We start from the raw sequence: 18,537 nt of genomic DNA, 5'->3' as shown, positions 1-18,537 counted from the left end.
GTAGCATTTAGACCCATACAGAAAGAAGAAAAGAGAATTGGGAACAGGTGTTTCCTTTTGCTCTCTCTCATTGTTTTAATTTCACGTGCCAATTTTTTTTTCCACATCAGCACATGCCACCTGACTGGCTAACATTACAATAAGCTAAGGAACCCATATTCAGGAAAAGAATAATTCTTAACACAGCTTACGTGTTGGTAGCTTATAGGCCCAGTTAGGTTCCCAATCATTTTTTCTTTCGCCTACATTGTGTTTTAAACTTAATTTCTCCAAACATTTAAAAATTCTAGGCTTCACCCAGGAATCTGAAGTTTAAAAAAAATAATAAAAATGACTTGGTCACATCAGGTCTACATGCTTGTTAAGGACTGAGGGTTGGTTCCAAAGTAGCCACATGGTCTCCCTTAGATGCCTCCTGGGCCTCTTACCACTCCCGATAGTATTGCTATATTTACACACAAGCCACCTCAGCTATTGGATCTAATTAGGCCCAGTACACATTTGAATGTGCGATATCTGTAGTGATTTAACATCTTAACTGAAGTATATTTTCACTTTCAGAACGTTCATCCATCTCAGCACCTCCTATTTATTTCCTTCTATGGGTACTCTCCTGCATGCCAGGCACTGAGAATTCAGAGAAGGTAAGGACAAGGTCTCTCCCCTCCTGGAACTTACAGTATATGGACGCACAGGCAAACAAGTAATTGCAAAATACCGTGGGGTGTGCCCCATAACAAAGGTACACCCAGGCCACAGAGTGAGCAGTGGCAGATTCTCTGAGGAATGAGGTGGGAATCAGGGACAAAGAAGAGGTGATTAACGGGGATTACTGTGGAGTCACCTGGAGTCTCTCAGTGGACAAGAGGGGCATTCAACAATAGAGAGATGGGTGAAGGAAGATATAACCTGTTTCTAGAATGTAATATTCTAGGGTCTCTTGGGCTTGAACATCCTGAAACCATGCCTCATTGGGTTGGGGGGAACCAATGTTCCACGAAGGCACCTCAGGTTCCACGTCCTCTGAGAATAACTATACTTATATCTGGAGTTGGTCTTCCTCGTGATTTTAGCCTAAGAGCTATTGGCTATTTTCTATATCTAAGGGCTGGTCTTCTCATTCAAGATCTGTAGGGTACAAAAGTCAGGCAGTGAGGAGTATGAACTTTGGATGAGCTCCTGGGACAGTGCTGTCCGTGACAAAGGCGAAGGACGGAATTTTCCAGAATTTTCTTCTCTTTTTTTACTGTTAGTGCATGATTGTTTTTGGATGGGCAACTGTTACATGAGCATCTATAGCATCTACTTATTGCCATCCTAAGTTATTAAGAACAAAAGGAATCAATCCATAAGCCTGAGAGTGGTAAGTGCTCAGTAAATATTTATAGAATGAATGATTACATACGGCCTCGCCAAATCACATAAAATTGGTTCTGAACTATACCATTTTTTTTTTCTGTGCCAATAACTATCAGCATTCCACAACTAATTTCAAGGAAACAGTACCATAGCAAAAATTAGCTAGTTGACTTTAACATTAGTCAGGCATAGTTGGCTAATGTTAAGTCTAGTAAATAATAGAGAATGCTCATCAACTCAAGCTAGAGCTGCCCTAATGATGCTAAATCAGAGTTCACAATGCTGCAATTTTGTTCTTCCCACTGATTTAGTATGAGGCAAACCTGTCCGACTACTATTTATTATGTAAAGTTTGGGCATTGCTATTTAGCATGCCACAGGAAAAGTATAAATCGACACACTTTCAAATGTTTAGCTTTGATATTGAAATTCCTAAAAGTCTAACTCATGGTCTTTTCCATCACGGCGGCAGGGTTGGGGATAGAGAATAGGAGGATCCCTAAGACCTTAAAAAACAGTGGTGATTTGGTAAACATTTATTATTTTTTGATAACTTTAATGTTGATTTTACTATTGTGACATGAATAATAAACTTGATGACTAGCAGGATAATCACATAATAAAAATACTAAGCAGAAATTAAATTGAAAATTGTAGATAGAGATGAAATTTTTTAAATTTTAAATATTTTTCAAATATTAGCTATTTACTTGCTTTACTTATTGACCACCTAGTTACGTTTGGAGTTTCTTTTTTTGATATTTACAAACGTGGTGATGAAGACTGTTGTCTGCAAAAATGTTCATTCACTCACCGATACCCTACTTCTGATTTGCTATCATTATTCACATAACGCCTCTTCTGAAATGCATAGAAACCATATGTACATTCTCCCCTCACTTAAAAAATTTTGCCTTTGCTGATGAAATAAATGCTAATTATCTCATTGTATTTGAAGTCTATCCTTTTCTTATTAATTTCCAAAATTCAACAAGATTTTAATCCAGCCTGGCTGAAAAACATCTTAGAAACTGGGTTTAAAAGTGGTTCAGTGCTAAACTGCTCAAAAAGAGCACAGAAGTTTCCCTTTGAAAAATGGCATTTTATATACAAAAACCACTGCAGCAACAACGTGACTTCCTGAGAAGCACAGGCAGAAGATGACGGTGCTCAATTTGCATGCAGGTGGTGAACCTCTGAAGTGGTATTAAGGGATGAGCCAGGGTGGATTAATTTCCAGTCTTTGATATTCATTAACTCCAGCTTCAGAAAAAAATACAAGGAGGTGACACAATTACCCTCAGAGCTTAACCTGTGAGTAGCAGCTTTACAATCTCAAGTTCATAATGCCATCCTAATTGATCAAGAAGGGACACATACCTTTAGTAAGAGGTGAAAAAGTAGATGAGCTTAACTCTGGCAAGGATGGTATCTGACTCTGGGACAGTCAACCCCACTCTGGAAACACTTAGCAGAATAGTCATTATTTATTCTCTAAGCCACCTGTCAATAGCTAGCCCTCCATGGTTTTTAATAATTCTCTGCCAAGCAAAACTTAATTTAGGCCTAAAGTGAATAGTGTCCATCAAGGTATCAACGTTCATTTCATTTGAGGAAACTAGAGTTTAGTCTCATCGCTGTATTTCTCTTTATAGATCGTGAAACCTTTGAAAGAGAGATCCTTAAGGAAACCTTTCAGTAAATAGGAAAATGTTCCCATTGGAAGGAAAAACAGGAGTCATTAAGCTCTCTCAAATTCTTTCTGGAACAAGATGGCAAGAGAAAGAGAGATCACGAGGGAAAGGAATGTGCTTGCAGTATCTAAGAGGGAGCAATACCGGCTTAATGTTTATTTACCTCTGGAGCTTCAAAGATTTCAGGGTCATAATGTAAGACGGGAGGAAAGATGCCTACAAAGTCTCCCTTTCGCAGACAGCAGTCCTGGCTCCCTAAGTGTAGTGTCAAGTCCTCTTGAACGACGCGAAAGATGCCAGAAAAGGAGCATAGTCGCAAGGCCTCAAGAATGGTGCTTTCTGAAAGAAACAAGCAAACAACATTTTATTAAAATGTGACTGCTCCTGACAAGTGCTCTCAATTTGCCATTAAAGCTCATAAACAGTAGCTGTGATTGACAGGGAAATCCTTTCCCAATCAGATCCACTGAGCACCAGGAAGGAGCCAATGGGGGCTCTGAATGGGAGAGTGAGGAGGGGAGGGATGAGACAGCTGTGGCCCAGCCCCCAAAGCTTGGGGCATTTCACAGGCAGGAGACAACAGCGCTGTATTGGGGCAGAAAGTCATTAATTAGGAATTTTGTAGGAAAGAATGATCTGCAAGAGAGGAAGTCTGTGTTGGGGCATACACACTGGAAAGTAAAACCGTACCCCAGTTAAAGTACACCACTGGTGGGTTATTTCACCAACCTTCGGAACAGTGATGGCTTCAAAGCCAGGCTTAGGCATTTACTAACCACTTAGGCAGCTAATAGTAAAGTAATTGTAGTAGTGCTTTCTGAGATAGCTTAACACTTAATTTCTTTTATGCTAGTTGTAAATAAAATGTGAGTCAGCATTTGCTGGAAAAATTTCAAAGGGAAAATACTTTAATAGGAATCAGAAGAAAACCATATTTCCCCCAGCATCCAGGGAAAATAACAGCCACCATCATAACCTGGAAGATTCCAGAAGCTGAATGTCCTTGCTTTCCCAGTGGCCTTCACCTTTTGCTCCTAGCACGACAGATTTTATGGCTAATTTCCGGCAATTTATCCTGGCAGTTTGAGGAGGAATTCCTTTGGGAATAATATGCATAATTTGCATAAATCATTCTGATAGCATGCATATCAGCATGTAGCTCCTGTCTAGGTCTGCATCTTTGCCTTCATAATCAAAACTGACTATGTTTTCACCAGCGTGAATGGGTCTTAGAATATAAAGCTTGATTCTCTCTAATCAGCAATGTGAAAAAGAGCTCCAAATTGAGTGTTCTTTCCCCCTTCACATGGTAACAAATGGTTGTATTTATGGCTTGCAATTTAGAATCTCTCTCTCACACACACACACACACACACACACACACACACACACACAGAGGCCAGTTTCTTAGTGTTCAACAAAGGTCTGAAATGTAAAATAACCTATTAGATTATAGAGGTGGGCAGGTCAGTGAGGGCTTGCATCAGCCAAAAAATAAAAATAAATGCTATTTCCCCAAAATTGAAATCTATGCACAGCTTGCATAGGGCTATCAAGTAGCTTTGGGGACCTTCTCCCAGGAGGTTTTTCCCTAAGCATGCATTTGTCTGAAGAAAGGAGGCTGCGGTCAGCTCTGTGTGGCCAGTGTGGTGATTCGATATGACGTACTGTGAGGCTGCTCATATTCTTTTGGACTGCCTTCGTTATTATAATCAGGCAGAGTCAAATCGGTTTGTTGGTGACAGGGCCAGAAAAGAACTTTGGTTTTGGAAAATGGACTCTACTGCAGATAGCCACAAGGCACCTGACACGACGGATTGCAGCTGGCAGGACACCAGCGACCAACATTTCTATGGTGAAAAGCAAGGGTCAGCCTCCCACGTACTGCTGCTGGCTCACGCTGGATCCATAGCAGCCTAACATCATTTCAGCTTGTGGTGTGAAATGGTAGCTGACATACGCGGCAGTGCTCTGCACCCACCAGGTCCAGGAGGGCTGTGGGGAGAAGAAATACAAAAGCACAATAATTGTGGGGTGGCCACTGTGACAGGGCAGGCATCCGAACAACACGGTCACATCCCATTGGCTGGCGTGCTCGCGGGAAGGGTGGCAGCTTGCGCCCACTGCAGTATCACAAGTGACAATTGGGCAAGCATATCTTATGCAGAAGTTAATCACAATAATGGAGCACAAAGTGTGGCTTAGCGGTCAGGTCATAAATGACAAATCTGTTTTACCTTCCAGTACCGGTTATGTGCGCGAGACGAGGTTGGCTCTGGATCGCAGCGATCATGCTGAGAATCATCGGAGGACAAAAGTAATGAGTGGCATTATTATCCACAAAGGAGAGGGGAGCTTCCGTGGCTCTGCGTTACAACGTACAGACACAAAAGCCGCAGCCTTGCCGCCAGCCCCAGGAAGGATGCAGGCAGGGCTATATATACGTTGAGAAGAATGACAACTGCACAATAAAAAAAAAATTGCAGCCTCTACTCGTAGTTGTCATAGTTGAGCAGACACCAGCCAGTGCCACTGACAGACCAGCTGGGCCCTGGGAGGCCTTCCATGCTGCACAGTAAATTATCCTGCATGGTAGAGCAACATCTGTTTCTGTGCTAGTGCCGAACAAACAAGGCAATTGAAAACATACCAAGGGATAACCAAGCAACAGATGAACATGACCCTCATTTTTCCCCCCTTCTCACACTCGAGGTGCTAAACTTCATTGTGCAAGCACTCCACGAAAGAGAGGCCAGGTTGGTTTGATAAGGTGTTGTCAGAGAGATTTTACGTATTTCCAAAAGGGAAAGAAAAACCTGATAGTATTGTTATTCTTAGAATCTTCTCTCCCCCTTCTATCTTCCTTTCTTTTATACCAAAGCTAGCACTCAGTTCTCAATTCGCTCTAGAATTAAAAAAAAAAAAAAAAAAAACAACTTTCCATACACTTATAAATATTCAGTCTTTAAACCTAATTTGCTATACTTAGTTCACATGCCTTCAAGCATTTGTCTTCCAATCCCCACTGAATAAATGCGTACTAATGAGAACTAGAGCAAGCTGCTGAGGCAGAGCTGGGTGACTTGGGTCTGGCCTGCCACCAGCTTGTGATAGGCGGGCAAATTGAGTTAAAATGAAAAGTCTTGTCAGCTGAAATTCAACATGGTAGCCAAAGAGCAAGCTGTCAATCATTCCAGCCAAAACAAGGGACTGCAGGTAATAAAAGGTCATTGTGATCATTAGTGCACTTGGCTTTCATATGCAAGTTAATTTTAATTAAACATGGTCTCTATCTGTAAATGTTTTATAAAACTTGTGCATAACGGGTTGTTAATTTATACTTACATTTAGCAGGTAATAGGACCCTCTACTTACTAAACGCATTGTAGAAAAATGGCTATCAAGAATGCAAATATTTGGGGGGTAATTTACACCAGGCACTGCAAGGTGCCAACAATTGCCATTGTGATTAAGATAAGGCTGCCTGTGTTTTATTAAGAACCGAACTTTACTGACTAGTGTCACCAGGGAACTGGATTACAGAATTCCCACAATGAACTTACAATTCAAAGCCAGCCCTGTCTTCCTCACTTGGCTAGGGAGATTTGTTTCTCTTTGCAGGATATTAAAATATTCTGATTAAGTATCCCTTCTAAGCAAAAAGCTGGGGAGTATGTTGAGCTGAGAGGCTTTATAATGCGACGGGGAAGGAATATGGCAAAGGAAAGGAAATGCTGGTAGAAAAAGGAATATATACACTTTCTCTTCTGCCCTCATAGCTCAATTCTGGCTGTACTAATTGACAGATGATTCTCATTTGCAGATTTAAAGAGCTGAAGCCGTTTATGACAATCAATAATGCATGTTACAATGCAACCACAAATAAGCACATCCAAGTTTCTGCCTCACACTTAGGCCATGTCTGGATATGTGGAATGAATGCACTGTGACACAGCCAGACTGTTAATTTGGGTCATCTTAGTGATTGGTGCAGACTGTCACACCATCTGATTAGCCACGGTGATCAGTGGATAGCGGCGGCGGCTGCAGTGAAATGAGCAGCCAGACCCTGCTGCAGTGGACTGGGGCTGAACACGCAGATGGTCTGCAAAAGGAAGTGGACAGGAAAGGGAAAGGGGGCTCTGGAGGCAGTGTGCGCTGGAAGGGTGAGGGTGAGGAAATAGAGTGAGCCTCCAGATGTGCATGCGAGTTTTTACAAAACCACCTTCAAGACAGGTGAGAAGGGAAATCAGGCACTGTCGTCGTCAATTTGAAGCCAAATAACTACTTTTTGGCTCAACAATTGTGTATTTTAAGTAAAGTTAAAAACAAATCTGAATTGGTACGAATGCCTACTTTCACTCTGCACTGCAGGCACGGCTTTTGGTTTACTGCTAAAATACACAAATGTAAATTCAACGTTCATATAGTCAATAAATGTACTATTAAGGAATTTCTCTGCTCAGGGCACTGGGTCACTGCCGTTGGTGGAAAAAGTGAACAGAGAATATGGATTTGGCCTTCACAGACACTACAATCTAGGTGTTAAGTCGGAAGGTACATATACACAGGAATGCTCTCCAGGATCCTAGTGAACATACTGTTCAGGTTTTGATTGGATAACTCCAATGATGGCATTCAGAAAGTCCATTTTAGTAGCAAGTTATTTTTCGTACTGAGCTGAATTTTCCTCCCTTAAATTTCTACCCTTTAGAAAACACAAAGGCAAAAAAAAATTGAATCTCTCTTCCACATAACAGCCCTTTAAAAATATTTAAAGACAACTATCATGTCATTTTTTAAATTGTCCATCAGAGATGATATGGCCTTTAGTCTTTAATTCAATTAGTCAATATGCCTCTTAAAATGTGGCAGGGCTGGGTGTGCTATTTCAGTTGGAAAAGTAGAGGAACTACTTCCTCTGCCCTAGATACCACACTTCTATTAATATTTTGTTGGAAGCAGATGAGCAACAGATTTTTGAAGTAATATCTCCACGGACTTGTGTTAAGCTTTCTGATATCCTGTAGGTGATCCGCTCTGACCGCTCATTACAATCACCGAGGTGGTTTAAAAAAAATAAATGTTCCATAACCAGCGAATAGCATCAGAACCACTGCATTAACTAAAACCTTTAAATTAGTGGTTTTGAACCTTGGTTGCACATTAGAGTCGCCTTGGAAGCTTGTAACGCCATCAGCCTGCACCCCAGACCAACGAAATCAGAACCTCTCGGGGTGGAACCAGGTTTGAGTACTTTTTAAAGCTCCTGAGATGATTCCAATGAGCAATGAAGGTTGAGAACCACCCTCTTCCACTGGGCCACACATTTCCTCATTCTATTCTTACGCAGTTGATTTTTAGAGCTAAGTACAATAATTTGAATTCTTATTAAATTTCCCTTTCAACTCCTGTTGCTGGCATTCATTATATTATCTAGCCCTCTTTGTTTTGTGCTGAGCTGAAAATCTGGCAAACATCCAAATTAGTATTTTTCACTTTTTAACCAATGTCTCCTTATGTTACATATAAAAATCTCACTACCTGATTTCTGGTGTACGCTTTGTGGGAGATACCTCTCTCTCCTCCTCCAGTTAGAAATTTCTAACATGAAGTAGAATTTTTACCTCCTGTATATCCCCACTGGAAGAGAGGATTTTGTTAAACTTTACTACTGCTGTTTAAATTATAGACACTTTTAATTTTTCAAATACACAATTATTTTATAATATTGAATGAGCTTTTTCAAAATAACACCCACAGTTATGACAAATACATCACACTAAGATGTTAATAGTAAGGCAAACTGTGTGTGTGTGTGTGAGGGGGGATATACTGGAACTCTCTTTGTAACTTTTCTGTAAAACTATTCTAAATAAAAAGTTTATTTAAAAAAAACCCTCAAAATTCTGATGTGAACCTCTAGCCCCAACCTCACCCTCAAACCCAACTGCATTTGAGAATTCGTGATACATATCCTTGTAAAATATAGTGGGCAAGGTCTCTGGTACATTTCTAGGGCATTTTCCCCTGAGTTGACAACATTTATAGGTTAGCGCTGAAGTTAGGTAGAGCCGGCCTCAATTTCCGGCTCTGCCACTATCTAGTTGTATGATTTGGGTTGGTTAACTAATCTTTCTGCACCTTGTTACCCAAGAATTAAATGAAGATAATAATACTTGAGGATTAGATAAGCTATACTTGTGCTTACATATATATATATATATATATATATAAATATATATATATATATATGAGCTAGTACTTGATGATCATTAAGTAAGCTAATAAAAGCCTGATACATAGTAAAATAATAATTATGAATATTATCATAATGTCTCATCCTGAAATTAAGAATACAGTTAACACTATACCATGTAGCCCACATTTTCTGATCTAATCATGTGCATATCACAGCTGGCTTTGATGAATCAAGATACAAAGAACTCCTCTCCCCTCTCTGTTTGGACAATGAAAAAAGACTCCAAAAATTCTGGTATCAGATAGGTTTGAGGGGAAAAGCATGAGTGTGGCCAGAAAACCCAAGTTAAAATCCTGCTTCTCTCCTTTACCTCCATGACCTTATTAGCCAAGTTATTTAGCACCCTGAGAATTTTCTCATCTGTAAAAATAATGACAAAATAAGAGTTCCCCCAGCCCCCCGGTATCTTAAAGAAGATCATATGAAACAATAAAAGTCCATAAAATTGCTTTGAAATACTGAAGTCATGAATATATTTAACATGGACTATGTCTAATGATAATACCAGCTTGGTTCATAAGTAATTGAAAATGAAGAAAACAACATAAACATCACAGGGATGGCACTGAGGTTAAACATCATTTTGGTGATAACAATAGACAACATTTACTGAACCCATACTTTTTAAGTTATTTAAATATATTTTTCAGGTAAATCTTGAAGTAAGAAATAGTACTCAATGAGATTATTTGCTATCCATTTATCAAAACTTCAATTTTGAGAACTTTCTCTTCTCACATTATCTTTTGTCTTATGTTCTCTCTGAATCATCTTTTCTACTTTTTTTTCCCCTGTATTGGAAACCTGTAGTTCTAAGTCCTACCTCTACCCCGGGTTCTTCTTTCTGGGAAAAAAAAAAACCATTCTTACTTTTCTTTTAGAGTTTCTCAAACTTCCATTCTGTCAGCAACTTTTCCTATGGAAATTTAGGCCCCAAGTAACAGTTATTTGAACCCCATTGTATATACTATCTTATTCTAAATTTATATTTAATTGTAGAGACCTTTACTAAACACTGATATTCAATTTTAGTGAGGACCTGATAAACAGAATCTTTATAACAAGTTCCATAAGTGTGAAACAATATAGTTGTGTTTTTCTTTATCTAAAAGAAAGGGGTAGAATGGTTGTAAAGAAAGATGCTCAAGAGCACTGGACAAAAGCATAAATCCATCACAGCCTCTTGCAACAGATGATTGCTCTGAATTGCGTTAACAGGCTTGATATTTAAAAGCCCACTTGATGCTACACGTTTTAAGTTTTGCTGATGTTGTGTGTATACTGATGTCAGAGTAAATCTGACACATGCGAGGACTATAGGATTGGGCCATGAATGTCAATAATATGTGCACGATGATCACATCACGATAAGCCTATGCCCCCTAGGGCTCTGTCTTCAAGGATCACTCTAAACAAGAGAAATCATTTTTGTTTAGGAATAACATACTGGTTTCTACAGCATTCTAACTTTCCCTTCCAACTTCGCTTTATTATCAATGCGCGATGACATGCAAAATCTCTGTAAAAAAACTCCTTTCCCTTTGTTTGCTCTCCCAATATCAAAATTCTCCTTCCTGGTTTAAAAAAAAATGCAGCATTCCTTTCATCCTTGTGAACTTTTTTCTTAAAATAATAAAAATTCAAGATCTCTTTCTTTAAAGAAATTGTACTTAGAATACATAGAACTCTTTCTTTAAGGAGATGAGATGCACATACACTCATCCCATGCAGTGCACTGTAAACATTTAATTCTGTAAATCTTGCCTTTCCGCATATAGTTCATACCCTTTTGATAGAGAGAAATACTCACGATAGAGCTATGACTAGATGCAGAGGTTATCTGTTGTGAGTCTGATTCGTATAAAAATTTGCTTCAATCTGCATTGAAGATGCAATCTGATAGACATTGCATCAAACTGTCTATCTGGAGAAAGAAAAATTATCTAGAAGATTCAATTCTCGTAATGAACAACACTGGCCTCTGCTGGTACCCGAGGTTGTGATGAACAGGGTCTACCTTCTAGATTGCTGAAGGTGCTTCCTGTACTCAGGTGGATCTCCAGGCAGTTGGGATTGGTGAGGGTCATTTGTTGATGATAAGTGAGCTGTAAATGTCTGAGGGCTCCTGGATGAAAATCTCTACTCTAGTGATGGACTTAAATGAACCCGGATTACGGCTCTGGAACCTGCCATTTCTTCAGCTTGAATAAATTTAAACTTGTTTGCTTTAATACCACAATTTTAAAATGGTCTTTTCTTTCAATAGTGAGAAGTTAAGAGTAAAAAGAGAGTTGATGAATTTCAACTAAATTTTAAGAGTTTATAACTGTGTTCTGAATACAAACACATATTCCTTAAAGTTTATTTGCTTTACGTCCCTGTATACATCATCTGACTCATAAAATGCAACTGAAATTACTTGAATAAATGGGAAATGCAGCCTTGATATTCATAGGAACCATAAATCTTTTATCCAGAAAATACTGCGTGTCTACATGAAAGCAACTACCCAGAACTTTATGCAAAGTTTATGCATTTGGTCCCCAGTCATTCTGAAAAGAAAAATAAAATAATATTTGTATTTTAATAATGCTGGGATTATTTTCCTTCTCCAACCAAATATAAAATTACTTTGATAATGCACTTTGTTCTACAGCGGAAACTAACACAACATTGTAAAGCAATTATACTCCAATAAAAAAAATAAATAAAATTACTTTGATAATGTATGCTAAAAACGGCATGACTGAATAAGCTAGCCAACTGTCACTACAAGGCAAGCTTCCTGCTACTGCCTCTGATGGGTCTTATCCTAACCAGTGGGAACAATCCCCAGAACACTTGGGCCACTCTTCTTAATGTCAGCTGGTGGTCAACACTGATCAAGACCTGTAGGGCCTTTGCTCTCAGAAGTTCCCATCAAAGAACCTGGAACATATTTAAAAGGGAAAAAATTGAGGCCAACATGGGCTAAAATACCTGCCTACATTGTCAAATGAGGGAAGCAACAGAGATATATAAAGACTTGCTCCTACATTTGTCCAAAGGGCCCTGGAATAGTGTATAGTAAAAGAAACCACAGGATGAAATGTCAGTACAGACAAAGCAGAGAATAACTCGTTGGATTGGAATTTAACTTTGGGAATTAAAATTCATTCACATAATGAGAGTGGTCTTATCAAAACCGGAAAAGGCGAATCCACTGTCATCAAAAGCTTACTGTTACAGGCACACAGGCCTACATAGAAAAAGAAAAGTAACTTACTTCTGACCTCAAACGTATTTGAAATAGTGACCATGCATATCTCATGAACCAGTGACTATTTTATAAACTACTGACATTTCACATGAAGTAATTTGTAGTTGTGGCTTTTTCTTTTCCCTCCCTCACTCCCTCCCTTTCTTCCCTCCTTTTTTTTTTTTTTCTTCCCCAAGTGTGTTTAAATCATGAACTTCCAGTGGAAATCACTCTTACTACATTTTTGCGAATCATACACTGCAAGCTGTATAATACATCTTAATCTCTGCCTGAAAATAGAGACACCATTTTAGGGAAGAATAAGTATGTTTTGCACACAAGTTGTCTGTCTGAAATACTTTCTTTTTCAATCCCGAATACCTTTCTCGTTAAGATAGTCCAGCATCCTTTGGAAAGCATTAACACACCAACAGATGCTCAGAGTCAAGTGACTTAATAGGCATAAACCTTTTTTTTTTCAAGTAATTGCAAAGCTTTGGTTTAGCCTTTTGCATACCTTACATAGTTAATTACCTAGGCCTTAATGTTTACATGCAATGAGAGTATCTACAGCTATAAACTACATAATTTATAATTGATGTAAATGGGTGTTATTATGTCAATTAGGCAGCTGTGTCCTCCACCTCTTGGTAAACAGCTTTGAGTGATAAACTGACTTTGCAGAGAGGTACCTTCTTTTCTTCATAACAGATAAAAATAAATTACCAAGGTAGACCAGGCTGTCCAATTGTTCTCTGGTGAGGTGGATGGAAAATCCAGGCCCTTTCTTTTGACCTGTTGACTGCAGCAAATGGTCAATTTCGTCACGCAGCACTGCCATAGCTTCTGGGTGCCGTAGAAGGTAATACATCGTCCAGAACATAGTTGGAACAGTGTTTGACACAGAGGCCCAGAGCAAGCCTAAATGATGTGCTGGGAGAAAATAAGTGAAAAGGAAGATTAATAGCGTTTATTACACTGATTAGATTTGCAGTGTGCTAATTAAAAGATGTTAGGACACAGACCCAGCCAAGGATCAGTGCATGCTAATGAGGACCAATAGGCTTCTGAAGTCTAATTTTCTGCTTAATGAGAATAGTTTAAAATGTAATGTGTGTGTGGTGGGGGAGGGGAGGGGGATGAGATAAGAGGAGTAAACGCAGCTTAGTTATACTTTCTCATTATCCCCGTTAAGTATCTTGCATTACCATCTCAGCAAAAAAAAAAAAAAAAAATCAATTATCACAAAGGGTTGTTTCAGAGTAAAACATTTTATCATTAGCCAATTAGAAAGAGCATAAAAATTCTCAAGGTCACCATTTTGTCTTTTTATTTCAAAGGTCTATTGTAAATTATTTTATTTTAGACAAGTCATCATTCAGAAGTTTCTTACCTCCTATTTCAGTGTCCTTGGGCGTATAGTATTTCTCCAGGATATCTTGCCTCATTTGAACAACTTCTGACCATCCTTGTAACTTAGCTAAGTTTTCTGTTGTCAACTGTTTTATAAGTTTCGTTCGAATAGACTTGATGTTTCCTAGAAGCTCAATGGGTACGCCTGATGCTAAATGTGTGAATTTGCTATCAAATTTAAAAAAATCATCTCTTAACTCAGTAATAAATGTTTTCCTATCGCCAGCGAGAACATTTCCATGTATGGCTGTAAATGTCACCTCAAATATTACTGAGCTGCAGAATGTCAACAAATATTCCGTGTCCCAACTTGTGGTTTTTAAGAATTGGGGTTCAAACACTTGTTTTAGAGTCTGCATTGTGTTTTCCATCAGTGCGTCCAAATGCTTCCCTCGTAGAAGTTGATAGCTAGTATGAATCTTGTCGTTCAGGTCATGATATGTCATCATCTTTTTGACAGAAAATACTCTCATTAAGAATTTACTAGTAAACATTTGAAAGCTTAATTTTTGATTTTTTACCACTGACTGGTACTGGAAAGGGTCCAGGATAAATGTTATGTAATTTCCTAAAAGAAATAAATGAGAATATGAATTCATGTGGTAGTAAAACAAAACAAGACATCTGAAATTTGAGAACATCTTCATCAAAATTAGAAAGACCTTAATAACTCATACCTCAAAAGATGCAAAGTACAATAAAAATCTATTTGATTCAAAATTCCACTACATATTTCCTTTTAAAATGGAAGATGGTGGGAAAACGCTAGAAGCTTGAAGTTAAATATTCTGAAATTCTTAATGATTTTCAAAAAGATAGTTTATTCTTCAAATTTTTATTTTAACAAACTACCAAGAACTACTATTTAAATTATCTTTTAAATAGTCTCAAAATTCATTACTTAAATACTTCTCATATTTTTCCCCAATAATACAATCAGAAAACAAATAAGCAACTCAAATTGGTAAGATGCTACTCCTTTACTGATCACTTACACTGCATAAACAGCTTTTTCATACTTGGTATTATCTTAGCTTTGATTGGATACAATAATTTTAACTCAAATAAATGAAGATGTGGTACGAAGCAGGTACTCACAAATGAACGTCTAATTCAACACTAACAACAAATCACAAATACCAAGGTTTTCATTTTATCGATGAGAAAATAGTAGCTCAGGGAGATTTAGTAACACGTCCAAACTCTCATATTGATTTGTGACCGAAAGAGGATTTCAAAACTAGAACCCATCCAATCACGCTTTCATCCATTCATTCATGCATTCATTCAACATTTATTGACATCCAGATACTTGGTTGGATCTCTTTCCTTTTGAGATAAAGATGTAAAGGAACCATTGTATTGTTATGGACAGTAATAGAGCAGAGGTGGGAACACAATGTAAGGGCAACAGGAAGTGGAATATGCTTTGGTCTGCCTGGAGTTATCAACAAGGGTTCTTTGAGGAGGTGACATTTGGCATTTTCATATATCAGTCCAGACTTAGGGTACTGGTTAAAAATACAGATTCCTTCCTGATTCTGATTCAGAAGGCTTGAAGGTGGGACCTACAAGTCCCTCAAGTGATTCTTATAAGGAGGCACATTGAGGAACAGAGTCATACTGTGGTCTGTCTCTCAAAACTGGCACGGATCTTGGAGATTCCTAGTTGCACCCTCTCCAGCATTTATCAGCTAAAGAAAGTCAGGAGCAGTTAAAAGCCAAGATCATGCCGCCATTTTTAGTGGCAGAGCCTAGACAAGAAGACAGTCCCCACGCACTGTTCTTTTCCTTACACAGTGCTGACTCCTTCTCACTGGAGGACTGCTTTAAGACTCCTGCTAATTAGAGGTAATATGTAGGCAGTATTCAATGCTAGCATTAATAAGTCTTCCCTTTCCAAGAACACACATGAAATTTAGATGATCCTACAACTTTAATGCTTACTTGTCTTCTAGAAAACAGTAAATAATTAGACACGAAAGTTTGTCGAATCATCTATACTTAGCTCTTCACCTCATCATTCCTCTGTGTGTGTGTGTGTGTGTGTGTGTGTGTGTGTGTGTGTGTGAAGCTTTCTTAGATGAACAACTTCTCGCTTGTTATTTATGGTAACTCAAACAGCATCACAGAAATTAAATTCAATTTGGTACCAGATTTAGGATAAAGTTTTGAATAATTTTCAACCTAATCCTAGAAACAGGATAAATGTTTTTTTGTTTTACAATTTTAAAACAGAGTTTAAGTTTTTAGTGTACATGAATATACGTGCTATAATTTTTTTTCTAAAAATAAATCGTATGACTTGAATTGTATTCACTCTATTTCCCCTTAATTTATTTAATAAGGTGGGCCAATCTAGGAATGAGGGTAAAGCTAGAAACGACAACTCATTCTGGTCAGACCCTAAAGCTGTATCTACAAAGTAAACTGGATTTTTTTTTCCCCCCTGGAGAAGAAAAAAAAGGAATCAATTGGATTGGGGCATATTTTATGACACCTGCTTTACCATAGCAGCTTAATTAAATAAAATTGCCAGCATCTGCCTGACAAATAATTGAAAAAAGAGTGAATTCTCTTACTTTGCAAAAGATATAATTTTAGGCAAGGCTGTGCATTTTCACAGGTGGTGATTCATACTTTTCTCCTTTCACTAAACGAAAGGATTTTGCTTATAAATATCTTTACAGAGTTATTTTAAATTAGTCACTAAAATTCAGAGAATGTATAAAAGGCTCAGTCTGTAAAACATAATTTTTAGAGAATATTTTGAATTTTTTTCTTACCAATTTTCTATATTCAACAAAATCTAAGTGGAAAGGCAAAACTGTATTCAGCCATGGCAGCAGAAGCCACTGGCTATTGACCTACTGAAGTAGAGGCTTCATGTACTTTACAGTTTTTATCTAGAATTCATCAAAACTACACATATATTCCCTCTCTCTCTCTTTCTCTATCTCACCTTGGGGGTAAGGATATGGGAAGAAACTATGAGGTTAATTTCAAATAAAAACAGTAAAAGTTAAATGTAGAAAACTGTGTCTGGTTAGCAATCAATTTTAATATTTTTTTAATAAACAGTTTGTTGCATACAGGTTCTTTTAAAAAATCATTACTGATTAGTTTAAAGCAACTTGTAGCTAAAATTCTCACTCTTTTCAAGACTTTTTACACTCCGGGATCTGTATTTTCTTTTTCTCATTCTTATTTTGATTTTCTTCAACATCAAGGCATTATGCTTTACTGACTCTCTTATCTGAATAAGATGTGGATTGCTGAGTAAGACCTTTTGATTTTCTGGATTTTACTTTTTGAGTGGGTTTGGAAGTACTAATAACACTGGAGATGCTAGCTGGCTTTCCAACTTTTAATCTTCAGTATAAACAATTTAAGCTAAGTTTTCCAAAATTAATATTAATTTAAACCATCTGTCCACCATCTGCTAACGTGAGATGCAAAACCAGAGTTTCTTTGTAATCTTTAATCAGACAGTTAGGAAAACACATATACATTCATAAAATGAATTTAAATTTCTTAACAAAGGAAATTTGAAAAGTTATTCTAAAGGGCATGGATTCTTGGAGCAAAAATAACTTTTGTTCCAGTGTGGTTTTATGTAAATGAATGCCAAGTGTCAACAGGCAAGTTGCCTAGTTCACAAAGATCACAAGATAGAAACAATATCGTTTGCTGTGTTTTCAGAAGGGAGAAGAAAGCTATCAGCAGTTGATGTGATATATTGATTTAAAGAATTTCAGAGTTTGCATTTGTCTAAAATATAAATGTCAAAATGAGGCTCACTTTTGCAAAAAAATATATGTATATATAAAACCATCCTTTTGAGCAGTAAATTTGAAATGGGGTCAAAATTTTTAATGTATTCTTTACCAATAATTTCATTGTCTTCCTTTTTTAGGAGCTGGCTGGGCCTTAAGATATTAACCCCAGCATTCCTGAATAACCTGCATACAATCGTTTACTAACTCAACAGCCTTTTCACTTCCTTCAAAATTACTTCTTTTAGGAAGGTGAAGCTACATGATGCCAAGTATGTCACTAGATGTTAAAAAAAAAATACGTCATTCACTCTAATGTCTTATACACAAGAAGTTTGACATCTGGATCATTATAACCTGAATTTTGATGTTTTCATTTCAGATATTTGGTGCTGTACAGAAACACATCCAAGAGAATTCAGAACAACTATTTGACCATTTGAAATAGAAATGCCCAATCAAGAAATATGAGATAAATTGGAATTTTAAAGAAATTTTCCGTAACTATAACTTTTTGATCTCCATGTTTAGCTGGCTCTTCAATAGACGTTTTTTAAATGTCAAGCTGAAAATATTCATTGGAAGAGTGGACTATGAACCAACTTTTTATTTTATGAGGATGACTACATTATACTCCCCCTCTTATCAGGGAGATTTCGCTAGCTGTTGACAATGATGTACAGTGGTGCTTCGCTGGGGTGACATCTAGGGAAAACGATTCCGCTGCACCACCACACAAAACCAATTAGAGAACTATTTTCTGCGACAGGTCACGAATTTACGTGGTTTCTCATG

The 18,537-nt window shown here is 37.7% G+C and overlaps 1 protein-coding gene across 1 annotated transcript in view; it reads right to left on the bottom strand.

Annotated features, from left to right (window-relative positions):
• Positions 1 to 18,537, bottom strand: part of LOC103014598 (cytochrome P450 7B1) — a 190,535-nt gene that overhangs the window by 10,316 nt on the left and 161,682 nt on the right. Inside the window, exons 3-5 of the mRNA XM_057531939.1 lie at positions 13,947 to 14,534; positions 13,280 to 13,486; positions 3,217 to 3,392 (exon numbers count right to left, since the gene is read on the bottom strand). Of these exons, the coding sequence (XP_057387922.1) occupies positions 3,217 to 3,392; positions 13,280 to 13,486; positions 13,947 to 14,534 (971 nt within the window). The remainder of the gene's footprint in view (positions 1 to 3,216; positions 3,393 to 13,279; positions 13,487 to 13,946; positions 14,535 to 18,537) is intronic.

Source organism: Balaenoptera acutorostrata, chromosome 17, assembly GCF_949987535.1.
Source record: "Balaenoptera acutorostrata chromosome 17, mBalAcu1.1, whole genome shotgun sequence".
In the NCBI taxonomy this organism is placed as follows: domain Eukaryota; kingdom Metazoa; phylum Chordata; class Mammalia; order Artiodactyla; family Balaenopteridae; genus Balaenoptera; species Balaenoptera acutorostrata.
This window is presented reverse-complemented; position numbering and strand designations above follow the sequence as displayed.